This window comes from Acanthopagrus latus, chromosome 15, assembly GCF_904848185.1.
Source record: "Acanthopagrus latus isolate v.2019 chromosome 15, fAcaLat1.1, whole genome shotgun sequence".
In the NCBI taxonomy this organism is placed as follows: Eukaryota; Metazoa; Chordata; class Actinopteri; order Spariformes; family Sparidae; genus Acanthopagrus; species Acanthopagrus latus.
In genome coordinates, this window is record NC_051053.1 from 14327122 (window position 1) to 14354302 (window position 27181).

The 27181-nt window shown below is 41.1% G+C and overlaps 2 protein-coding genes across 4 annotated transcripts in view; one reads left to right on the forward strand and one right to left on the reverse strand.

Annotated features, from left to right (window-relative positions):
• Positions 1-1066: 1066 nt before the first annotated feature.
• Positions 1067-5912, forward strand: LOC119034148 (cytochrome P450 1B1). Its single transcript, XM_037124918.1, has 2 exons — positions 1067-2789; positions 3238-5912. Exons 1-2 carry the CDS (start codon positions 1762-1764, stop codon positions 3824-3826), a joined length of 1617 nt encoding a protein of 538 aa, XP_036980813.1. The 5' UTR covers positions 1067-1761; the 3' UTR covers positions 3827-5912.
• Positions 5913-8447: 2535 nt separating this feature from the next.
• LOC119033411 (regulator of microtubule dynamics protein 2) overlaps positions 8448-27181 on the reverse strand; it is a 34051-nt gene continuing 15317 nt past the window's right edge. For all 3 annotated transcript variants that reach the window (XM_037123453.1, XM_037123452.1, XM_037123450.1), the window contains exons 6-11: positions 15180-15255; positions 14532-14609; positions 12893-12991; positions 11806-11859; positions 11615-11695; positions 8448-10887 (exon numbers count right to left, since the gene is read on the reverse strand). In XM_037123453.1, the coding sequence (XP_036979348.1) occupies positions 10834-10887; positions 11615-11695; positions 11806-11859; positions 12893-12991; positions 14532-14609; positions 15180-15255 (442 nt within the window). In that variant the 3' untranslated portion in view covers positions 8448-10833. The remainder of the gene's footprint in view (positions 10888-11614; positions 11696-11805; positions 11860-12892; positions 12992-14531; positions 14610-15179; positions 15256-27181) is intronic.

Sequence of the window (27181 nt, forward strand, 5' to 3'; positions counted from 1 at the left end):
ACACGGGGTTCGCCTCCTCCTGGCGGCTCGACGGGAAAACGCACCCTCAAAAACAACCCCACCGCAAACACTCGATGTGAAACAAATCAAGATGTGCAGGATGGTTTTTCCTGCTCTTCCCAGCAGGTCCCATGCTGCTCTGAGGGAGAGAGGCGTTGATTTAATTCCGTCATCCGTGTCTGTGCGACGTGATCAGACAATTTGAGGGACGGACACATACAGAGACAAAATGTGCATACAAAACAAACAAACAAAAAAAAAAGATATAAACAAATTGAAAAAGCATCACCAACCTGTCCCGTCACACCCGCGTCAAAGCAGCATTTATACACGACTGTTTACAATGGACCCGAGCTGTATAATTCATTTAAACAGTGTGAACTCTTTTGACTTGTGTTGATATTAGCTCGCCTGAGGCAGCAACGCACGTTGTTACAAGCGCTTTGACTTCAAGACTTGTTCTCTAACACTACTGAGGAAGGGACATGACAAAAGGACAGACAGACAGACAGAGCCTTGATACACATTATTTAATTATTGTTATCACGTTTATATTTTCAGCTGTAATCATTGTTTATCCCCATCACCTCCAGAAACAATAATAATGATGATGATGATAAAAAAATACAATTTCACAAGTAATTATTATTATGAAGTATTCAAGTTTAAATTACACACACACACGTACGTATATACACATATATAAACATAAATATATTCATTATAATTATACTACTACTACTACCACTAATAATAAAAATAATATTAATAATACGATTGATAATAATAATAATAATAATAATAATAATAATAATAATAATAATAATAATAATAATAACTTCTTCATACTTCATATATATATACATATATACATATATATACATATATACATATATATATACATATATACATATATATATATATATATATACACACACACACATATATACAAATATATAAATATACACATAGATATAAATATATATATACATAGATATATATATACACACACACACACACACACACAGATATCTAGTGAGAACAAACTGCATAATGGCGCATCAAAGTTCATTTAATCTCATTCGTTAGTAAACATTACTTACTGTGTGTTTGTGTGTTTGTGTGTGTGTGTGTGTGAGAGAGAGAGAGAGAGAGAGAGAGGTGACACCCTTTGCAACAAACCTGCCCACTGTAACAAAGCTCGGGCACACACACACACACACACACACACACACACACACACACACACACACACACACACTGACGGGCCGTGATGCTGTACGGGGATAAATTACTTCAGCTGGTGCTGTGGGGCTTCAAAGCATGAGCAGGCTGCTCTCACACGTATACACACACACACACACACACACACGCACGCACGCACGCACGCACGCACGCACGCACGCACGCACACACACACACACACACACACACACACACACACACACACACACACTGTCTGTGGATGCTCAACAGGCTGCACACTGTGTCAGTGACTGTTTAAGTCCGGCTGCTGAGGTGGATGGTGGGTGTTTTGTGTAGGGAAACTTGTTCTGGACTGACACTCTGAGTCTGTGTGATGGAGAACATGCAGCCTTCTCATTCAGCTCACGGAGAAACAAGTTTAGGATTTAAAGTTTTCTCTTTTTTTCAGTGATCCAAGGACAAAACCAGGTATTCAATCAGCAGATTTTTCACACTTGATTTCGCAGCCCACCCTCTCTACTGTCACATATATTTGAAACTTGTATTAATGTGTTGATGTTAATGTCAGTCCCCTGCAGGTTCCCCATCATGGATGTCACATCGAAGTGGTTTACCCCAGCGACTTCCCGAGCTCTGTTAGTGGCCTGTGTGACTGCGCTGCTCTCCTTCCACCTGTGGCGCTGGCTCCGGCAGCGGTCCCCCGGCAGCCCGCCCGGTCCCATCGCCTGGCCGATCATCGGGAACGCTGCGCAAATCGGCAGCTCGCCGCACCTGTATTTTACGCGCATGGCGCAGAAATACGGCAACGTGTTCCAGATCAAACTGGGCTCTCGGACCGTGGTGGTCCTGAACGGCGACGCCATCAAACAGGCGCTCGTCAAGCAGGGGCTTGACTTCGCCGGCAGACCGGACTTCACCTCCTTCACGTACATCTCCAACGGGGACAGCATGGTGTTTAACACCGTCACGGACTGGTGGAAGATGCACCGCAGAGTGGCCCAGTCCACCGTCCGCATGTTCTCCACCATCAACCTGCAGACCAAGAAGTCATTCGAGCGTCACGTCGTCTGTGAATTCAGAGAGCTGCTGCAGCTGTTCCTGAGCAAAACCAAGACGGAGCGCTACTTCCAGCCCCTGACTTATCTGGTGGTGTCGACGGCAAACACGATGAGCGCCGTGTGCTTCGGGAAGAGGTACTGCTATGAGGACGAGGAGTTCCGGCAGGTGGTGGGCAGGAACGACCAGTTCACCCAGACGGTGGGCGCGGGGAGCATAGTGGACGTGATGCCCTGGCTCCAGTACTTCCCAAACCCCATCAAAACCATATTCGACAACTTCAAGAAGCTCAACCTGGAGTTCAGCACGTTCATTCGAGATAAAGTCATGGAGCACAGAAAGACGATCCAGTCAAGCACCATCAGGGACATGACGGATGCTTTCATAGTGGCGCTGGACCAGCTGAGCGAGAAAACAGGACTTACTCTGGGGAAGGACTATGTGACCCCCACTGTCGGGGATGTGTTTGGAGCGAGCCAAGACACGCTGTCGACTGCGCTGCAGTGGATCGTCCTCATACTCATCAAGTAAGCCTCTTCTCCTCTCATTTGAACATGTTACACACAGAAAGTAAAGTTAGTTATGACAGGAAATAACACCAGACAATAAATCAATGTTGGCCCCCATCCTGCTGTCAAAGCTGCACAGACTTGAGGAAGCTCAGTGGCATTGATGTTATGTAACAGCCAAGTGGGGGAGCTGACATGCAGGCAGGTGCTGGCAGCATGACATCGAGAAAAATCAGGTTGGTGTTCACACCCGCCCCCTCCCTGCCAAAATAGAAAAATAAAAAGAGAATCAATGAAGATCCCTTTCTCTTCTAATAAAAATGTCTTAGCAACTAATAGAGTTAGTTGAATTGCCAAAATTGAAAAATAAAAAGAGAGTCAATGAAGATCCCTATTCTCTTCTTATTAAAATGTCTTAGCAACTACTAGATATTCACCTAAACGCTGGTTTCACCTGTTAATGCAGGTTTCCTGAGATGCAGGTGCGTCTCCAGCAGGAGGTGGACAAGGTGGTGGACCGCAGCCGGCTCCCCTCCATCGAGGACCAGCTGCAGCTGCCTTACGTCATGGCCTTCATCTACGAGGTGATGCGCTACACAAGCTTTATGCCGCTCACCATCCCCCACTCCACCACCGTGGACACCACCATCATGGGCTACACCATCCCTAAGAACATGGTCATCTTCATCAACCAGTGGTCCATCAACCACGACCCAGAGATGTGGTCCGACCCAGAGAACTTTGACCCTGATCGTTTCATAGACCAGGACGGAGCGCTGAACAAGGACCTGACCAGCAGCGTGGTCATCTTCTCGATGGGCAAGCGTCGGTGCATCGGCGAAGAGCTGTCCAAGCTGCAGCTGTTCCTCTTCACCACCATGCTCACCCACCAGTGCCACATCACCTCAGACCCAGCCAGGCCGCCCAAACTGGACTACACCTACGGTCTGACCCTGAAACCTTGCACCTACTACATAGCGTTGTCTCTGCGTGGAGATATGAAGCTGCTGGATGCGGCTTCAAGTCAGGACGACGAGCCGACATCAGACTCATGAACACAAACATGAATCAAAACTGTAACAAGCACAGAAAATGAAGGCGCAAACACAACAAAAAAGACTTGTGAACTGAAGCTCGCATTTGTGGGCTGAAAACTGTATTTATAAGCTGAAATCTCAGGCTATCACTTATCACTGACTCATTTTTAAGTGTTACATCGCCAGGCTGGAGCAGACGTGGCACCCTGTTTCACAGGTCATCTCACATGACCAGCGGTTCACCTCGGTTGAATCGAGTCTCCTACAGACACAATCGGACACGACGACTGGACCAGTGTTGTCACTGCTACACATCACTGGAGATCAGCTCCAACCAGACCTCAGTACAGGCAACACTGTGGTTGTAGGAGTTTTGAACAGCTGCTGTAACACACCCTTGTAATTTTAGTGTGAATACAGTTGCTTAAAGAATGTATTGAAAGAAAGCATCAAGCTTAGAGCGACATCATAGCGCTCTTATCTTTTCTGTTAAAATCACAACAACACACTTCAAAATGTTCAAATCTCTTCAAATTGGCCACTTATTTTGTTTCATTAATATTCTGCAATATCCAACCTAATCACACAAAATGTGTGATATTTAAAGGGGCTATATCTGAGATTTTTTGTTGAAAAAACAGAAAAAAAATCAATGAAAACTACCAACAGAATGTGAATAAATACCAGTTTTGATACTCTGATGTTTATTGTGTTGAGGAGATATCTACCTAAGTTAACATGCTAAACAGCTATCATCAGCACTAACACTAACACTCTGCTTGTATCAGGCCCCTAGTCCGAACTGCTAGCTGCACGGCTAATTGAGCTAACTAGCTCAAAGCAGCCTTAATTAGCAGTAATTCTGGTGATATGCTGTCCCTTATTTGTGTATTTTAGTATGAATTTAAATGGTGTCCAATTCTTACATATGACTCTGCACGAAGATGTAAATAAGCTCCATCGACCCTGCTGCCCCGTGGCTACTAAAACAAAATGTTCAGTACTAATGATGATGCGTAGTGTGAAAGCTTAGTTACTCAGGAACGAGGCCAGTGATATGCCAAATATTACACTGATTAGGAAGCTTTTTAAAACGTCATCTAATATATTCTGAAACCTACCGTAGACGCTGTTAGAACGTAAACAGCAAAGGAGTGTAAAGGGTCCACCGCCCAACAGACCTGCTGCATGGACTGTTTGAGTCTGTGAACTGCTGTCTCATGCATGTATGAAAAAAAAAAATTAGATCAGTGTTATTTAGCCATCTCTCTCCCTCTCTCTTTTTGTTCCATATTGAATGTTGTACAATGCTGCTCTTGGTAACACTTCATAATAACGATCATTAATAAATGGTAAATTTGTGATAAATTAAACAAAGACTGTTGATTGTTACAATGAAACCACTTATTAGGCAACAGTTAACTGTATAGTTGATGCTTAGAAAACCTTGTAAATGTCTGTCAACTAGCTCATATAATTAACTAACATTCACCATTTAATAATGACCATTAATATAAAGTGTCACCAGAATCCTTTCACTCTGACATTTAATTTAATTGCTCAAGATGCTAGTAACCCAGTTATTTCTTCTTCATGTTGTGTTATTTCCAGAAATATTCATGCTGTCCATTAAGAGATGGGACACTGGGGGGGTGATTTTGTTTCTGTACGCTGATCTAATAACTGTCTCAGCATGCACTAACTGTAGCGCCTTGGATTTGAGCATTTGTTGCCTTCCTACTGAAGCGATTTGAAATAATTCAGGTTAATCTTTGATATAACAGACAACTTTAAACATGTGTTAACAGACCTGGTATAAACTATTTGTACAGCTGAGTAATATTACAATTTATCCATTTCTGGAGCCCTATTATGACACTTTATGACCATTTATGGCATTTATTCAATTTTCCTCTGTAAACCAACTGATAAAATGTTAACTTACACATATTGGTCTTGTCATTTATTTAATATGTATCATGTGACATATTTGGTGTAAAGTGCTGGAGAGGAAAAAAAACCCACTTGTTACACAATGTTATTTTGATAGTTAATTAAACTTCAATTAATAGTTATTTTACTCGTAACAAACAATGGAACGGCTCATAAACTATTTTAGTAACCAATTTTATAAAGTATTATAAACATCAGTTGCAACTGTATCGTCTTGATGCAGATTGACATCTCACACTGTCTCTGAACTCAAATGTGAACAATACAAAAAAAGAATATATATATATATATATATATATATATATATATATATATATATATATATATATATATATATATATATATATATATATATATATATATATATATGTCTGAATGAAGTATGAAGTCTTGGCATGTTGCCATGTCAGGTGGGAACAAAAGGGAAGTGTTTGGGAGATCCCTTTCCCCATGCAGCGTTTTATCTAGCCCTGCCAGAACATCCTGTACTTTTGCAGCCAGCCAGCCAACTTTTCGAGTGCGTGACAATTTCAGATAAAGCTACAGTAGATGATACTGATACGGCTCTCTCTCTCTCTCTCCCTCTCTTTCTCTCTCTGCTCCCTTCCTTTTTTTTCTTCGAGCACCAAATTAAATCTCAAGACTCAATCGTGCCAGTGAAGTCATGTGTGGCAACGCTCCAAGCATAATCTTTATGAATTGGAGGGAAAACACTGAATTTTGCTGTTGCGCCTGCTCCCCTGAAACGTGGAGCCAAAACTGAGCTGACAGATTGTCAAGCGCAAATGAGCTAAAATGTGCGGAGACGCTCACAGAGTCACAGTTAATACGCCCGATTCAGTGCGATAATGACTCGAGTTATAATATCAGCCTTCGGGGGGCCCCTCGCCTTTGTTGCATTTCCCGTCTTGCATTACAGGGAACTGCAGAAGGAAGCACATCCTCCAAATACACAGCACGACCAGAGTGCTGTCATATTCTGCAAATTATGGACAAGTGTCATGTGTTGCGTGGTACTGCAAAGCAGGTGTATGAGTTTGGCAGACAGGCAAAAAAAGAAGGAGGGGGGCTGCGGTTGAATGAGCCTGCTGAAAAAGATGAAATATCACATGAAGTCGTTGTAAGACACATCCTATGTCATTACAGCTTAGACCTGTCAAGACTGCATTAACAAGATTAGATTGAATCTCCGTATTTCAACTTGTATCCTGCATTGGCCCGGGAGCACGTACACACAACAAGAGCCATCCCAGCAGACTGCAAGTTGTGTAACTTAGACATAGCTGAGCTTAGTCTGTGAATGGAGGGATATACAGAGATCTGAGTGAATGTTAGCAAGACTGCAGAGACGTGACGTTCAGAGAGTTCACCGACTGTTGAGTCCGACTGATAGGAGCTCAGGAATGAAGGAACAATCGCAGCCAGGTGCCAGCACAAGGGCTCAGGTCCACCTATCAGAGCTGAATCTGAGGGACTATCACGACCAGGTCCAGGCCAGCTGGGGTCAAGGTTGAGTTCAGGTCGAGACCAGTGCATGAAGCATGAAGACATACATTACACTCTTACATCCGAGTAATCAGCGTATCCACACAAGGTTTGGTAAAGCAGGCAGCTGTCCTGCAGCCGCAGAGCATCACTGATTCACTGTCTATCAACTAGTTTGGAGAAATTTGATTAAAGGATGAACAACTAAACAACTGAAGTAGATGGGGACTCATTTTAAAATGTAAAAACATATAAAGTGTTTGCAGCGCTGAGGACCAAATATAACCCTCCTGACTCTGGGTGCTCCAGAGAACAACACCAAATAGAACAGATGTCGACAGCTGTCAGGAGAAAGAGAATCTGAAGGCTGCAGCCTCTAAATTCTTATAAAACATGGGATCCTGTCTTTCAGGACGGCATGTACAGACATCAAGATTAGATGCAATCTGTCAAAAACAAACATATATGATGCCTGTGCACAGGCCCGCCTTGCAGAATGGAAATGCATCATCACACAGAACATCGGCGCTATTATCGATGCCATCCTCTTTGTCACAGGTGGTGGCTCCATCACAGATGTTAGCTATGCCATCTACATATTACTAGGGCAACAAAAACGGTAACATGATTTTTTTGTTTTTGTCCTTTGTTGGTTGTTAATACTGACTGGAGCTGAAGGGGAAATAACATATATTTACCTCTTGAACGTATTGTTACAGAGAGGAGCTATGTAGCCGTTGCCCTTTTTTTTGTTCCCGATTTGTGGCTCTGCTTGCAAATAAATATAAACCATTAAAAGTTTCATTCATATTAAGGAAAAACAGCTGAACAGTGAATTCTGAAGTTGTCTCAGCTGAGGTTTTTAATAAAAGTGCAGACGAGGCTAATAAAAGCCGTCGAGGAAAGGTGAAGTTTTCAGACTGTATAAACAAACACCTGTGCTCGTTTGGGAGGCGCGCACTAGAAGTGGTTCCACCATAGAAAAAAAAATGCTAAAACATGACTCGACTGGTGGGAGGTTGGCCTGAATCTGATCCAGTAACAAATTCCCAATTGCCCTGGCACACACTGCACAGTCTGGAGAAAAAGGGAAGGTACCTAAAAGCTCCACAACCATTGGAAAGTCGTGCAAGAGCCTGCTTGTTGCATCGTTAGCTGGTTTTGGATTTAGATCAGTCTACTTTTTATGACCAAAACAAAATGAAAAAAAAAAACACTGAACATTTTAATAATAAGTTAGAACTTACAAAAGTGGACGTGAGGAAATATTCATCATGAACAGCAATAAAACTAACAAACACACAAACATGCTCAGGTGCTTAAACAAGCAACACTGATGACAAACTGACAAATTATACTTTGATTGCACAAATTTAATTATAAACTCTGGCACCATTAATCATTCACAACTTATATCACACTGGCTATCAGAGCAATCAGACCTCAGAGAGAATGTCTGCTACACATACTGTAAATCGACTGGGAGTATACAGTGTGTATCATGATGAATCTAATATAAATCATAGAAGATTCATCTCACAGACTTTATTATTTGAGAGGGGGAAAGATTATAAATCCCACTAACCTGGTACAGGCAGGTGTGAAAAAGGAAAACTTCTATCACATTTGCACAGATTTAATTCTGAACTTCAGTACCATTAACCATTCAGTGCACATGGCCTATGATAATGTACAGTATAATCTCTATGTAGTATATCAGATTTGACAACAGGGGAGGACAGATATTGTACTTGCTTTGGCATTGAAAAGAAATAATCAAATACATTCGTAGTGCTGGTGGAAAAACCTATAAAGTGACATAAAAACAAATCTTCTTGTTGTTTTCATAATTCATCTAGCCTAAACAACATCAAGTTAAATTAAACTGATCACACCCTAAAACCTTCAGTTCATCCAAGACAAATCTCAAGAGTAAACAAAACTAAACGCTCACAGTTTCGTTTTGCAATTGCGCCACACTTAATAAGAATGAGTAGAAACATTAACAAGTGTAATATAATGAGGAATGCATGAGACAGTAATACAATTAAACATTTAAACATTTTGTCAGTGTGATCAAAATCACATTTTAGTGTCATTACAGTAACCTGCGTCCCATCACTTCATGCCAAAGCTCTGCTGTGTTCATCATAGTTTTACTAGATGGCTGTCGGTACGACAAGAGAAACACAGATAATGAAAATCCACAACTTGCTCTCCAGTTTCCCTGTCGATGAGTCCATTTACATGCACACCAGTAAAGCCATTTTTTAAACACCTCAATAGAACTGTGTTATCAGTCCTGCAGTGAAACGATGAGGGCTGATGACTATGATCTTTTTTTTTTCATGCCTTGATGATGAACAATTGGTGGGATGTTTCCATGTAAACTGAAACCTGACCAAAACCTTAACTGAACCATAACCAGGATAATTAAGTGTAGTATATATGAAGTGTAATGGGACCCTTCTGTAATTATTAAAACCCTTTTTTAAACTTGGCATGCTTCAGATGCTTCTCCACTTTCACTGACATTGGAAAAGTTCTTACAAAACAGATGTCTGAATAAAACTGACTTCAGATTGAAAAACAATTTAAGACCAATAAAATGTAAGGGAGACAGACCTCCATAATAATGTTCAAAAAGGACAATTAAAAAGGGGGCTTTGCTCCAAGACGTCTCTACTACGTCTTTATGGTGGATCATTAGATTAACTGCAGTTATACTGGAGGGACATTACTGTCACAGGAGCAGAATAACAGGAGGTAAATAATGATCGTCTGCAATGTATAGACGCCAAAGGGCATCATAAAAGATCATTTATGCATGTCAACCACGTGATTTACTTTTATAAAGTCTGAAATTAAATGTAGTCAGAGAGACATTGACGCTGTTTTGAATGGCGGCAGAGTGAAGAGGGCAAGAGTTCGTCCAGTGGTCACGGCATTCCAAGATCTTTGTTTGGGTGCACCATTGTCTGATGTGCTTTTGTGGGAGACGCAACAAAAAAAAAGAAAAAAACAGAATGGGGGGGGGACAGGATGGAACAGCAAGTCCGATGGGTCACGCTGCCAGAAAGTGACAAGTCTCTGTTGTCAAGGAAACCTGGTATCCTTGAGACTGCCGCTATCAGAGCAATCAGACCTGTGAGACAATGTATGCTACACACACATCGACCAGGAATATACAGTATTTATACAGTCTCACTGAATTTACTAATAAAAATAAAAATCAATGTACTTCATAATGGGGAATATAACTTATCTCACCGATTTGATACAACCAGGTAAGAACAGTTTTCCACTATTAAAAACATCCTTACAGTTAGTAAAATACAAGCCTGATTTAAAACAACATAGCTCGGACTGTGGTAGCTGATTGCTCCCATTGATGATATAATGCCACAGCAAACCTCCTTCCACTCACAGAGTGAATTAATACAATGGCCTCTCAATACACAGTATATCCACACACACACACACACACACGCACACACGCACACACACACACACACACACACACACACACACTCGCCATCCGTAGCACATGGAAAACACATTTCTGAAATGATGTGCTACTGCAGTCGTCACATTCCAAGGGCCGGGCAGAGTATGTCCAGCTCCTTCCTTGCCTCTTCATCCTGAGGAAAAAAGGATTATTTAAAATTAAATAGTATTCAGCAGTGTATTATTTTGCCTTAACTTGGATTAAAGGATAAATTCAACCAAAAATAATAATTCAATCATTATCTACCTATCCCCATACTGATGGAAAGTCAGGTTGCCATTTCCATTTCAGGAGCTTCACAGCAAATAAGCCTTGCAACATTCTCCTAGACAACTGAAGTAGATGGGGAATTGTTTGGAAACATAAAAAAAACATAAAACAAATATAAAATTGCGCTATGCAGCTTCTCTGGCATAATCCAACTCTCGGGAAACCCAGAGATCCCAAATTGATTTGGAAAGACGCTATTCGCTGCGTCTACACGCTACAGTAAGCTACAGTACAATTAGGATTTCTGGTCTTCAGGACACTTGGATTATGCCGGACAAGTTGTATAGAGCCATTCTATGTTTTTTTCCAGCTGTTTTTTAATGTTTTAAAACAAGTCCCCATCTACTTCAATTGTTTTGGAGAATGCTGCAACACGTTTTTGCTGTTCCAGAAATATTTTGTGGACTACAAAACTTAACCCAAGTTTCCTACAGCATTGGGGTGAATAAAAAATGACTGAATGTTCATATCTTGCTGAAATTATGCTTAAATGTTCCTAATTCTGGATGCATTTTATAAAGAGAAACAATGAAAGCCAGATCAAATATCCCAGTGAGACAGATACAAATACATTTTGTGATGAGGTCTACCTCTTTGGACACAACATTCATTGAACAAGCAGATTCACACATCCTCCTAGCCTTCTGACTCTGCCCCAGGTCTTTGTAGCACTGCCAAAGAAAAGGACAAAAACTGTCAATGGATTGTTTAGCCACAGTATGATCCCACAGGACATTGTGTCGTAACGAAAAAAAATCAGCTTCAAGTGTCTGGTACTGACCTTAGCTAGAAACACATAGTTGAGTTTGGAATATCCTGGTTGGATTTCCTCGACCTGGATACAGGACAAAGTTTTCAGAAGACAGTTTATTCCTGTTCATAATGCATATACCACTATACTACTGTAGTATATCACAAAAGCTAAGAACAACAGCCTTTTTCTTCTGACTCATTTACTTGCTTCTCTGTCTTCTGCAGCTGCAAGAATCAAAGCAGCTCCCTTGCAGTCAGCCAGTTACAGATAACCACTGATTAGAGGCAGGGACCTTTACAATTTTGCTGGATGTTTTTCGTAAAAGCTTCACAGCTACACTGGAGGTTCTCCTTCAGGTCACAAGTGACATGTTGCAACAGGGACCACTTAGATCGAATTGATGGGTAAGATACACATAGACAAGAGGAAGAGGCATGCGCAGGAATATTGGCCAGAAGCAAAATAAATTTCTCTGCTATATAAACATTTGAAATGTGGGAACACAGATTAAACCTTTCACAATATGGAGCGTGAGGTCTTTGAAGACTAGTACAGGAGTGACCTGGAGGCAAGTTGCTATTGAATGCTACATAAACAAGAGCACTGCACGTGACATGTTTCACTACTCAGGGCAGCTCAGGGGAGAGCGTGCAATCAGAACAGCACCAAGAAAAAAAATTACTCCTTTTTTTATGAAATTATTTTCCAGTTAATTTTGTCCTGTGGCAGCATTCCTAAGGCTTAAAAATGCTTCTAATAAGGTACTTGTTTGATCGTCAAACAGCATCTGCCTCATCTGTCTAACATGGGAATCAGTTGGCTACACATGACACCTGATAAAATAAGCAGGATTTAAATCTTATTCTTCATACAACTACTTCCATTACCTATGTCTATTAAAGATAGCACCATGGTTACCTTTGATTGACCCTCTGTGTGATAGCAAGCTGTTCACACTTGGTTTTTTGTGTTATGTTGGGCAAATCGGCTACATTTTTTCATTAAAATGAGGAGACACTTGTAAGAACTAGTTTGTTTTTTAACATAGTCTGGCCTTAAGGAATCACATGTTAAAAAGTACAGAGGAGAATGATTGCAGAGTGAATCACAGTACCTTTAGAAAATTCTTCAGTGCGTCTTCAACCGTAGCACTTGGAGGCTCTCCAAACAATGTTGCAGCAACTTTTCTCTCAATCCATGATAACTGAGCCACCTGCAAAATAATCATGTTAAAGACAATTCTCCGCCATGTTTCAACAGCAGCCCAGACAAACCAAACACAGGCTCTAAAGAGGGACTTTGTGTTTTTTGCATATCAGTGGCCACTAGAGGGGACAGTTAGAAACAGTGTAAGAGGGGCAATACGTAAGAATACAGATGAAAATCTTCAAAAGTTATCTAAACTACCAAGAGAACGTGAAGAAAAAACAGTTTACAAAGTGATATATTCTACTGACGTTAGTGTGCTAATCACCGCCCAGTCTGCACTGTTAGCTGCACAGCTAACTGAGCTAAATGGCTAATGGCAGCTACAGTGAGCAGTAGTTAGCTTAATCTGCTGATATAATGCCTCCTATTTGTTTTGAGTATGAATTTGACAGGATGCAAATTCTTGGATATTGCACCTTTAAGTTGCTGGCAATCCATCACCTCAGTGCTAGATGCTATTGAATCCTACACACTGGACCTTTAAAAGTGATTACTGACCATCTCGGAGAAACCAATTGTACAATTAAATGTTTTAACAGCTAATGGAATCAAAGTTAATACATTTTGTGGGCATATGTTCCCATAAGCAAGTACCCACAAAATTTCCAAGCTGTTCTGGTTACATATCGTTTTTCAAATCCAGGCCAGAAACACACACTCTCTCCACTGTGTCATTTCCAGTATTTCCATGACCACAGGTCGCCTCGTACACTGATACTTTTCTACTGACACTTTTCACAGAAGATGATAATGGCCAGGAGAAGCCTGGGTCAAACATGTAATGTTCCTGCCTCGCACCATTCATCATAGCAACGTCTAATTGCAGGTGTAGCATTGCCTTGGCGTCATTGCAGGACCTTTCAAACAGCTCCGCTGGCTGAATACAAACAGTAGATCATTGTTGAGTATGAACACACCACAGACAGCCCATAAAACTCAATCCCTGAAAAATATCAGGTGTTGCCGCTCCACTAAATTAGCACAGTCCAGCACTCATTCTCTGGAACCAAAGGTGGAGGAGAGCATAATAAAATTTAAATCAGAGGCACTCTGTAATAGCTTCCTTCCTTAAAGGCATTAAGCTCGACGACTGGCACCGAGTTACGTGACAAATAGTTAAACAAACAGAACGTCTGTAAACCTTTAATTCTAAACTAATGTATTAATCATCAAACATTATGATAAAAAAATCAGAGGTAATTGAATGACTGACAGACGAGACATGAAAAAAATAATAACCCGCTGCATCAAAAACAGCTGCTGGTGCTGAAAGAACATGAGGCGAATAAAAACAAGATGAAAATATCTCTCAGGTACAATCTGATTTAAAGCAAACAATGGCTGGTGTTGACCTCCTGCAGCGCTTTCTGCGAATATCGCAGAGGGGAAAACAAACCTCAGGGAAACCTAAACAGTGGGAATGAATGAGGGGAAGCCGTGGGTGGGTGAGCAACATGTCAGCCTCCATAATTTCACTGTTTGCCTATGTGAGGAGAGATGGGAGAGATATGTGTGCTGTGAAGTGTGTCGGCAGGGTCACATACAGCATAGCACCAGCGGCCCAGCAGGTAGTAGGACATGGGGTCTTGAGGCTTCAGCTCGATGGCTTTATCCAGATGATCCTGGGAGGGGAGGCAGGAAGACAGACAGAAAGACAGGGAGAAGATTTTCACTGTTGATTCATGACATGGCTGCTATTTCCACTGCCTTCTGTTCTGACCTGATCTGTCCTGCTTCACCAACCCACAAGTATTTCACAAACACCTCTCACACACGCGATCTAGCAGAGCGACCACACACTCCCGGCTGTCACACACCCTCCCTCGTTCTTTTCCATTCTCCCTCTCTCTGATTCAGGATGCTTTTTTTTCATATCTTCCCTCTTTGGCGCTCTATCTCTCCCTCGTTCACCTGTCAAGAGTTTTGACGGTACACAGTGTTTGTGGGAAGCCGCTGACAGAAGATAAAATGCTACGTGCCGTTGTTCCACACTTCACCTTATGCAACCGGCTGGCTGTATGAGGGGCCTACTGGCGTAAGATATGAGCATCCATTCCACTTTACTGTAAGTTCATGGGAGAAGCAATGCCTGATGTGTATATAAAAAATGTATACATATAATTTGTGCAAAAATTTCATTAATCACAATAGGATTCAGAGGACGAGAGTACTGTCGGTGTAAGACAACTTACCTTAAATATGTACCCATTCTTTATCTTGTTCTGTACTGTTTCGTATTCTGCCATAATCCCACACATGATGGCATACCTGTGGAGAGAGATTGGTTGTCTACAGGTCACTGCTTGGCTGATTGTTTTACGTTTTCAATGGTTTTCACAGAGAAAAAAAATGACAGATTTATCAAAAGTGAGAAAACAAATAATTAAATGGTGTACTGTTTTCTACTTCATGATGACAATTACCAGCAGAACTGGCAGTAAAACTGCATCTTCTATCAGTGTCTCTTGTATAATGACTCGTAACTACTTTCAGTTTTCAAATGTACAAAACAGAAAGAGAAAATAATGACTTCTGATTATGCACTATTGGGATCTATATGCTTGACTTGAACAGAAAGCCATTTTTTCCCCGTATTTATTCTGGCAAACTGAGTGGAGCATGCTTTTGCTTCACATCCATTAGAGATTAAAGGTGGCAGTTTGCTTCAACAGAAGTATTTGTTGGATGGTTGAACAAAACCTACAGTTCAACCAACACGCCCACTTCACATAGTGATTGTCCAGCCGTTCGGAAGCAATAGAGTGGCAAAATTTGAACAACATTGCTCTCAACAATATGATAGCTTCTCAACAATATTTTTACCAACAAATGTGTGCACTTTTATACCCATATTTGAATGATTTTTTTACCTTGCCTTTGAGTGTGGCTTTCGAGAAGAGGTTAACATCTTTTGCCCCATAGGCCCTGACAAACCAGGTCGACTGTAGGCCATTGCACCATCAGTGCACCTCTATGGTCATAGTTTCTGTGATGTGTCCCACACTGTCACCAGCTTTTCTGTCTAGCATGTCTAGCATGTTAAATCTGCCGAAGAGCCATCGGTGAAAAAATAACTGGGTCTGGCTGTTTGGCTAACCTACTCAGTGCACAAGAAGAGAAATGGCAAAATAAAGGGATCCATGATTTCACCCATTTTGTCTCTTTCTATTTATTTGCCTCTGCTTCTTTGCCAGTGATATTTGCAACATTTTTATCAGACATATTCTCCATGTTTCTCTTTTTGAATGAGAGTTTCAGATTACCACAATCAGAATGCAAGGGTGTACGAGCTAGTACGATGTTGGTTTAAGTCTTTGTGGTTTGTTCAAGCGCAGCTTTGCTGCCAAGACACAGGCAACAAAACAGTATGTCCGTTTTTTTTTTCCGGACAGTTGTGGATCTTGTGTCTTATACAGGGCACCTCAAAACCGTCAATTAATCCAGCACATAGCTAATTCTGAAATTTGAACCACTGAACCACGTGCTTGACAAGATTACCTCTGTCCTTACTGTGCCTCTTCCTAGTGCAGACAGACTGACTATCAGTGGAATTCACTGGACCGAATGCGAAATGACTTGTTGAAGAAAGTAGCAGAAGACAGGAATGACTTTCACTGCGCCAGATAACAAACAAACATTAGCACCCCCAGTTTAAACTGTAGCTGTACATTAGCTGAAAAGACCTAACTGCAAGAATAAAACATTTGAAACCTTTTTCAACACTTTGGAATTAATATGAATTCTAGGAATTGCAATGATAGCAACAGGGAGAAGTTGGGCATTACCTTTGAGTCACACCACCTTTCTTCTGGGTCACTACAACTAAGAAACCAAAGGGGAACAGACAAACCACCAAAACTCAACCTTCTTTGGCAAGACTCCTCATTAGACATCAGCAGAGATAAGCTGCTTCACCTTATTCCCTCACTCTCTAATTAATAGAAAGACTTGGACCAGTGGGCAGGTGGAGGGGAAACAAAGAGTGATTTCAGCTTCGGGATGTGTAAGTCAGCATGACGCTGTGGGTTTGGAGAGGAGAGGAGAAGGCTGATCAAAGTCTTTTCACCGCAAGGCTGCTTTAATCCTGCTGGTACTCTGTCAAACACCACAGAGTGACATAAACACCTTTTTACATGAAGGATCAGCGGGTATAGAGGTCATCTGACAGTGTCGTCTGACATGGTGGTGCTGATGGTAGGTGGAATCTGCAACTGTGCGTGTGAATACTGAGGCGTCTGGTATGTGTGGACGGATTTTTTAAGAGGACATGATTTGGCGGTGGGCTACTGTTCTCTGTTCTCTTTCTTGTCTCATTTTCTGGATTGTGATCAGGGGCAGCATGCCGACACAGATTACAAAAAAGAAAACTTATGTGAGATGTACTATATGATTAGAAGGTATTACCAAATTAAGATAAAGTAGGTTCAATGATCTTGTTAGTATGGCAGAAAGTGATTTGACTTTAGCTGACAAAGTTCCAAGCATTAACTCATCAAAAAGTACAAATAAAAAGATAACTCAGCTGGTTGTAATTGGATGACACATCATGCAAACATCAATCTTTGTTATAACCATCATCACATCCAACAGCGTGTGGGCGAGGCGTAAAATTAACAAATCATAAGACAAGTACTAACCACATCGCTTCTAAGTGCCCTAAATATTTGCTGGAAAGCAAACAAAGGCCGATGAACTGTGTGCAAGTGTAACCAAAAAGGTCTGTGTTTATTTTCTTAAGGCAGCGCAGGGTGCAGCCATGTTGCCGCTGGTTGGCGCCCGATGAGTGGAGAGCTCCACAACATCACAAGAGTCAGAGATGCTATCTGTCTGCAGTTTTGCTGCATAGCTTCCAATGAAAACAGACTGCTGGATGTAAAGGCTTTGAGCAAATCCATCACTGGAGACTCAATATCTGCTGTGAGGAAACACATCCAGGACACAGTTAGTTTGTGGTTGGGAACCTCATTTTAGGTGTTCACAGTATCCAGTGGATTCATGATCTGGATAAATGAAAATCAAAGCAACGGTGGCTCAAAGGTTAAGTGTGAACAAATCCCATGTGGAGCTGGTGTGTTGCAGGATCATTTAAACAGCCAAGGAAACATTTGCTTGAATAAACACTTTTGGCCACACGACAAGCAATAATGTTGGTTGTTCCACCACTTTGGTGGTGTTGGATAGATTGCCATGAAATGGCTTCCACAGGTTGGAGACCGCTGACTTTAGCGATCCCCTGACTCTTCGTCTTGCACCACCATGAGGTGTACAATTGTGGTCTGGACTGAAATGACTCAACCATTATTGGATGGATTTCCACGAGATATGGTACAGACATGTTACCATTGGGAGGAATTGTAAAAACTTTCACTTACCACTTAGGGAGTTGAACATTCGACTATTTTGGATATTTGCTTGTTTTCGATTTCAAAGAATTATAGCATTATAACTGATAATCAATATTATCATGTAGTTACAAAGTCAGAATTTAAATTTGAAATAATTTGTAGCTTTCTGAATGTAGTGATTTGCCGCTCTTTCCTTTTTCCACAGTGCTGTTAATTGAATATATTTATGTTTAGGCCTGCTGATTGAACAAAACAAGCAATGTCAAGAAATCACTTTGGGCTGTGGGGAAATTGTGACAACCACTCTACTATAATTTGGGACAAATAAATGAGAAATTATCCACAACCATCTGCAATTATCAATAGCCAGTGAAATTAATCTTTAATTCCAGCCTTACGCTTTATGTTGATAAACAAAATAAATGATGACATACTTAGCTTAATTAACAAACAAGAGCTAGTCCTACTTTTCTTCATTCCCTGACAACTGCCCCACAAGTCATTAGACAAGGTCTTAGCTAACTGCAGTCTTCTTTCACTTGTTACACTAACAAAGTAGTCATTCCTCTCTGTCTGTGAGCATGCTGTAATATGCTGATGTGATTAAATGCAATTAATCTTAATAGTGGTGAGGTGAGATAAGAAGACCAGAGCAGCATACCAGAGGGGAACAGTAATCTATTTGAGGTTGAGCGATGCCCAGGTGTGGGAGAGGATTGCTCAACATCCAGGCTACCGCAACACATTGTTTTACTTCCCTCAGATTGGCCAACTCCAACATTACTCAGCATGGAGCAATTCTGGCGGTGTTTACCGAGAGGTACGTTGGCCCAAGATGCTCATGATTCGGTCAGCATAGAATACTTTTTCATTTGGGTTTGTTCATCCTCAACTGTGCTTCTGTCCTCTATTCAAAGATGCACCGATAACATGTTTCCCTTCCCAAAACTGATTCCGGCACCGATACCAGGCACTGATCTAGTATCAGTGTGCTAAATAAGTGCTGCTGGGGAGGAGCCAGGTCTCATTTCCAACAAATATATGATGTGGTATCAGATCAGTGCATAGACTTGTGTACTTACTGATTCTGATTCAAGCAACTTAAGCTGTACTTGAGGTATTTCCAATACTAGCATCTGTACCAGAACAAGTCTATAATTGAATTATAGTAGTAGTATAGTATAATAGAAATGCTATACATTCCCAAAATAAATACCTAAAAATTTGGATTTTATTGTGTTTTTTGCTTCTGATGTAATGTAATGCATCTATAGTCATTGGGTAAAACAGCAGCAGGCCTTCAGAGGAGGGGCGGAGACAGGTGAGGGAAGGGAGCGTATAAGGAGCTTGTATGTGGAGGTGTAGAGGGGTGTGTCAGGCCTCAAGGGCCAACGTGCTGTTGTTTATCCTTTCCTTTCTTCTCTGAAATGAAATACCATCCCTCCTCGCCTGTCTAATTCAAGGAAAGGGAAATATCAAGATGAGGAGGAAAGGTGGGCGGTGGCAACACATGACATGGGAAGATGAGTGGAGGACAGAACACTTAATTTCGCAAGGTCAGTCTGTGTTTTTATCGCGGCTCAGTGAAATCCCCCACTCTACTGGGCAAAAACAAAAGGGCCTAAGTGTCAGCTGCTTGGCGGAAACAGCAGATTGATTTCAGCCTTCAAATCCAAACATAGAGAGCTCATTCAAGAAAGAGAGGGCCAGGCAGGACTCCAGGCTAAAACTTGTACGGGAACAGGAGGAGGAACTCAAGGAATTCAAGGACAACTTGTGTGAGACAATGTGGGGGGGGGGTGTGTGTGAAGTGCGCTGATAGCCCATGACAGAGTGAGCTGATGGTGTTTTCTCTGTGGCTGTGAAGCTAGTGTTCCCACAGCGATGAACCTGAGCACAGTGCGGTCTGGAGTTTATGCACATCGGGTTTCTACGGCTACTGGTAGAAGAGCACAATGCTGCCACGGTGACACCAACAGTGGCCGCGGCAAACACAGCCACGTATTTGATATTAAAGTTGTCTCTGTGGAGGTCAAAGTGACCCCATCCTCCCCCCCTCCTCTGACTGGCACTGCCACAGGCTCCGTACTTAATCCGGGGGCCTTTGTACCATCAGAGAGGCCCCATAGTCAGGGATTTACATGGGCTGAATTCACATGGTGGGATCATTGAAACCGCACCTATAAACAAAGCCGGCGATACAAGAATGCAATCACATCAGCCTGCTGAAATAATACAAATAGGCCTCACACTTGTTGTCATCAAAGCACTGTATGTAACCCAATGCATGCATACTGTGGGCTCACTCACACATATTCATACAACTAAATACAAAAAAATTCATTGTACGCTTCATCCCATGTGGTCCACACATCCGCTCTCTTTTGCACACTGGTGTAATAGTAATCTCACAGTGTTTTTAAAGAACTAAACGCAAGAAGGGAAATGAGGTGTCTCAATCTGACATCCACAGAGAATCAAAAGATTTAGGGAGTGACAGTTTTGACAAGCTGATAGTGTCCATCTCAACAGTGCCTCAGCACACACCCATCTTCAAAGAGTCCTCCTATACCTCTCCTGGGAAAAGTACAGAGATTTGGTGCATGACAGAGTGGGAAAGTATGCATAATCTCTCGTGAAGTGATGACTGTTGCATGAACATCACATCCATTCATCACCTCAGGTCTTCAAGCAGCCGGTGCGCTGCCACAGAGAGGATGCTGCATGCTTCTGACTGTGTGAGGCTCACAAATTGAATCTGCACATCAACGCTTTTTAATGACTAAAAGCTTTTGGTTATTTAGTGTAATCCCTGGTTCTATGATAACAGTCTGAGATCTTTCACTACAGGCATCAACTTGAAGTTATACAGATAAAAACAAACAAAGATGGAGCTAGGCAGTTTTTCAACTTGTAGTTAAATATACATTATTGTGAATACGGACACAACAGACCCTTAAGGTCAGTTTGTTTATTCAGTTTATCAGTCATGAAAATTAAGAAAGTTTGTCTTATTTAGTTTGTTTAGACTTAAAGAATCAGTCAATAAAGATCTTTCTCTTCTGATTAAAATTTCTTCCCCAAAGTTACACGGTGTAGCTTTAAAATTACTAAATCATTGTTGTATTTTTTTGGTGAACATAAATTAGATATTCCTAACAATGTTCAAACCCAGAAGAATCTGTTTCACTCAAGGTTTGTGTGAGTTTCCTTTGATTGCCTGTCACTATAACCTCAGAGAGTCACAGAGTGAGGAAGGAAGTCGAAAGTAAGACTAAACATAATGGAAATAAAACTTAAAAGCATTTCCTTATCCTTAAATGTTTCTGCCGGAGTCAAGTAGGGATATTTTGGCAATATAACAGCTGTTTGTCAACAAAGTCTCTACCCATAATCCCACACTACTTATTCTGTTGTTTCATTTTGACATAGCAGCGGCAGAATTGACGGTGCTACTTACTAGCCAACCTACAATATGTGCTGATATAGATTTATTTCTAGAAAGCAGATATCAACATCAAGTGGCTGTTGCGTACAGAAGGCAGTTACTCCAAGAATCATAGTGCGGCAGATAATACAAACACACGACATAAGAGCATCATTATAATAATCCTAATGCTACCTCTTCAATGTTTTTGAGCTGTCCCAATCTTGTTTTGTGCTAATTTGGACAACACATAATGAGAAGCAAAAACATATACAGGATTGACAAGATGCCATTGTGCAGCACACCTGTGGTATGAAGATAATCACTTAGTCAGTGCTGCAGTTTATGACCAAAACTAATTCCATTCTCATCTGTCTCAGCTGTACCCTCTGTTCAGTGCTGACTAGCAAACAATGTGATCAATTATGGACTATTATGCTTCACAGTATGCAATGGCTATGTGTAACTACATATGTTGTGCCACAGGCTGTGTCCTTGCTGGGTCAAAACCCATGAAAGAGGGTCCTTCAAGGGACTTAATGGCCAGACAGCACCTGCTCCCCCTCTCAAAGCAGCACAATGAATTTTGTGATACTGATTAGAGCTGATACACAGTTGGCTGATATTATCAATCAATATTGTATCAGATCACAGGTATATTGGCATAAATCTCTGCGTATATCTATATCTGAATTTTTTACCTCCTAATATTGAGTACAAAGTACACACTTGTGTCTTGTGTCTCTTAACATTTTGTCAAAAATTTGGCAAGCTATGATAGCTTGTTACATTTTTTTTTGTCAAACTCAAACTAAATTGCCCCTTAAAGCTGTAGTCTGTAACTATTTTATTGTTGTACTTGCTAAAATTGTAATAGATCTGACAGTAGAATAACATACAGGTCAGCCATCTGTGGCTCCACCCAGTGGCTATAATATTATTAGCAATAATCCACTGCTCTTGGCTCAATACAACCAATCAGAGCCAGGTGAGTGTCTGAGAAGTGTCAATCACTCTAGTGCATATGCTGCTGGCAGGCCCCCTCCCTCACGCAGGTGTAGTGCCTGCTCTTACCTGGTCAGATACTTTCAAGCCCAAACTGTAAACAATGGTGGAGAACAGACAACAACAGAGCTGAAGAATGCCCCACCGTTGCCCACGTCAAAGAGAAGAAACAAAAAGACTGATGAAGAAAAGCGGTGTAAAGACAAAGAGCTGGACCAAGCCAGAGAGAAAACAAGGATAAATATCGGAGCGTCATTTCAGAGGTGGAGGGAGCTGCGGGATTTGTAAGGACTCAAGAGCAACACAGAATTAGTGGCTTTTCTGCTGGACGAGTAAGGACCCCTGCTTGATATATGTTTCATTCTATGTTCTAACCACAAGGCTATGGTGGCGGAGGTTACAGTAATACTCACAATAGCACATTTGGCAGTATGATGTTGCAGTTGAGCTACGTAGCTTGTTGCTAAATCTAGCTTGTTAGCTTGTATGCTAACTCCCGTGCTTAGCTCTGTCTTTATGGCTAATGGTTAGCAAAAGTGTCTTTCAAGTGACCGGGCAGTTATAATGTTAGTTTGTGTTCAGTTGTATTGGAAAGAAAGAGAACAATTGGGGCTTATGTAGTTGTTCTTATGTTGAATGCGCCGTCTTGGTTATCTGGCGTCCTCTGTTGCCATGGTTACAAGCCTGCTTGGTTATAGGCTTCTCTGTGGGGAGGGGCCCAGGTGGGGCCTGGGAGTTGTGTTCATTCAAATTTTCTAAGTCCACTTTTTTCTCAAAACTCCAGACTGCAGCTTTAAGCGGTTGTTCCTTTCAGAGTCCCAGTGTATTCACCAACATCTACAACTTGCCCTGCAAGCTGCAGATACAACAGAGCAGGTTTCAGAACTTGTCTTCGTCACCCCACCTGCTAAGCTGTCTGTCAAAGATGTCTGAGTGAATATGCATCAGTTCACTGTGGTTTACCAGCTACTATTTCTCGATCTCTCATATATATACATAAATTCATTTTGCAAATTGCCACAAAGTAAAAACATCTACGGTTTACAAAAAAAAACAACAACATTGTTTGAGTGTCGTGAAACTTTGATAAAAAGTTTTAGTAAACATCCAATTATACCTGCCTTGCTAGGACTGTAGCCAGCTTTGTGGTCATGTACCATGAAGACTGAGAATGAGTCAGCAGGGCAGGTTTTGTTTTGGTAACATCAATATTGACGATATAAACTCATTTGATTAGTTTTTTTTTTTAAATTGACACATTCCAACAATTCTTGTGTTAGTTACAGAACATCTGACAGTGGGTCTCTTCATGCAGGGACAGATCAGGACACTGTGGTCTCATTTTTGCTGGATGACTGAGAAAACCAAAAGCTCTGCATTTCTCTGTAACTTACAGTACACAGTATACAGTAGTTGTATGTATTTTTGATACTACAATCATTTTTGTTGGGCCAGTTATTTATTAAATTGCTCTTGTGTGCACATTCACAGTTGTGCAGGCTTTATTTTATATAATTCTAGATCTAGAAAAGCTGTTACAGAAATTCATTATCAATTTAAACCCAACCCAAACTCTGTTCACCTGGGCTATGCAATGTAGTCTCAGTGAATGCAGTAATTTCAGTGGCAGAGCAGGAAGTGACTGGCAGTCTTCTGCCAAATTGTGACAAGCTGGGCGGGATTCAGGAAAACAGGTGACAAGTTTTCTCACGGCATCGGTACACTAAGTAAACAGTTACCTCAGACATAAACTTCCTTGCAGCACTGCCTGGCTCTGTCCCCAGTCCCTGCCTCCTCCCTTCTCAAAGTGCGGCTTTACCTACTTTGCCTTGTCCATTCAATTTGGACAGCATTTTTGCTTGGTTTAAGAATCTTACAAATTCCATTAGTGGATATAGGATTAGGCATTAAGCTTTTTCAAAGCTGTTGCTCTTAATCAACTAAACAAACAAAGCCTTCTATTTCACTTGACGTCTCGCGTGCTGTGGTATGTGCATGAGCTAATGCTAATTATTCCCTAACGAAGAGAGCAAACAGGGCTGCTGGCTCAAGCACGCTCTTTGGGTCTGCTTTCTATGAGAAAACTTCATAAGCGTGTCTACAGGTTAACCACATGATCTCAATTACACAGGACACTCATTTAGGGAATGCAATAAAGGGTAACAAATATGTATACTGGGGAAACTATAAGAAATGGCAGTTTAGTGTATGGAATACAGCATGCATGCTCAGTGTTGAACACGACTTCTACAGAGGTCAATAAAAGGGGCTTTGTAAAGTTTTATGGTAGCTGCATCTGAAGCAGATGTTACAGTTGTTTCTTTACCCCCAGAAGATGCAAGCTGATCTCTGAGTGCAATCTTCATCTCTCTATTCCAGCCATGGATTCCATGTATGATCAGCAGTCAAGTTTTGACATGAGCAGTGTTTCAGATGAGGAATGCACCACTGGGGCCTGCACAAATACAAACGGGCCTTGTGCCATCTAGCCCACTATGAACAACTAATTAAAAGCAAGGGGATTTTTCCCTGAGTCACAGAGCAACCGGGGAGGTATACATAGGGAGAGGAGGCTCGCCTGATTTCCTTTGTCTGAGAATGACCTACATTGGAAAAAATCCCCTTAGCTGAAGGACCAATCAGTGAGAGAATTATGAGCCATTTTGAAATGTCCACTAGAATCAGATTGATGCAACAAAAACACCTTCAAGATTTGTTTTAGTAAACTCTGGGGAACAAGTCAAACAATAATCCACAGCCACAAGAACACAGTAATACAGACAAATGTTATGAGTTGGATGACAATGCCTTGGCGCCACATGTATCAGTATCATAACCCCCAACCACTAAATATGTACAGCTCGTGCTGCGCAGCAACAACCAACATAGAGGAACAGCAAATGCACCAACAGAAGGACATATATCACACAAGATATTTCAGGGTAGCCGTCAGTCTATCGGAGCAAAGTTAACCCAGCTTGTGTTTACATTCCTCAAACTAGATGTGATGCTATCAGGGGGCTGAGGGGGTGATTTGCAGAAAGGAGATGTTTGGAAGGTAAACTCCTATTAGCAGACAAACATCCATGTTTGCAAAGCACTGCTGAAAACCACAGATGTTCCAAACAGATCATTAACCTGACGTTTAAAGTTAGACAAGTAAACTAGTCCAAGTGTAAGTAAACACTCAGGAGAACAGTCAAAATTAAGTCATGTTCAAGTTTAGATTTTGAATATTATACAAGACATTTCAGACTGTTAATCACATTCTGCAATAAACAAAGGTGATTTTAACTCCCACAGAATTTTGTTGCATAATGGTATGTATTATGAATAGTGTGCATTATCCTACAAATCATAGCATGTTCAGATAACAACACTCAACATACCAAAAAAGGTAATTGGGAAATATACCCGAGTACTATAACAAGCATTTTCATTAGGTGATTGCAGTGCATGGCAAATCTGAGAATACAAATAATTTTTTTTAAGATCAGTGACGTTACCTGCTATTAAAAAAGCAACATCTGATGAGGAAGACATTACATTTCACTGTAAACTATGTCAATATGTAATCTAAAATTCAATAACAAAGAATGCACTTTTCTTTGCAAGTTCAATTCAGTTTTGGTTTGGTCCAAAGAGTAAAGTAGCGACAGTCACTGTAGGGACAAACTAATCATTGCACCCAATGAAAAAATGTGCTTCTCTGGCAATGATGCAGCATCCTCTCCCTGTCTGTTGTCACCGCTCTGTGGTTATCTGATGGCTTACACATCACAAATAATAGCCTTATAAAACTGAATCATCTGAATCTGTATCTACTAACTAATGTCATGAAATAAATGTAGGGGTAGAAGAAAATAGAATACAACTCTCCCCTCTTCCAAGTGGTATTATTGTTTGCGCTGCTATTGCAAAGACAACTCGATTGTTTCTGTTTCCCTCAGAGTCGCAAGTAACACAGGACAAAATGTGAGCTTATTCAATCATTTAGTCTATAATAGAAATAGACTTGTCTGGTGGCAGACAAAATTGTAAAATGATAGCAAGGTTCATAGGCGACCAGTGAAAGCACAGATGGTTGGCTTATTCTTTATAGACTACACCATGCAATCAACACATACTTTTTAATGATGAGATGAAGCAGAACATTTTAAGTAAGTTGCGTGAATTGAATAAATTGCAAATTATTCTACATTTTGAAACCAAGACTTGGCTCCAAATATCTGTCTTCTTGATTACCATTACTCATAACTGACTTTTAATATGTCAGTCGACCTGTACTTTTAAGTCACTGTGTTTTAATTTCTGGATTCATTCAAGTTCCATTTGCTAAACTAACAAAGTCAAACATCTACTCAAACAGATGCTTCAGGCCGACACGTCACTCAAAATACCACTCATCTGGGGAAAG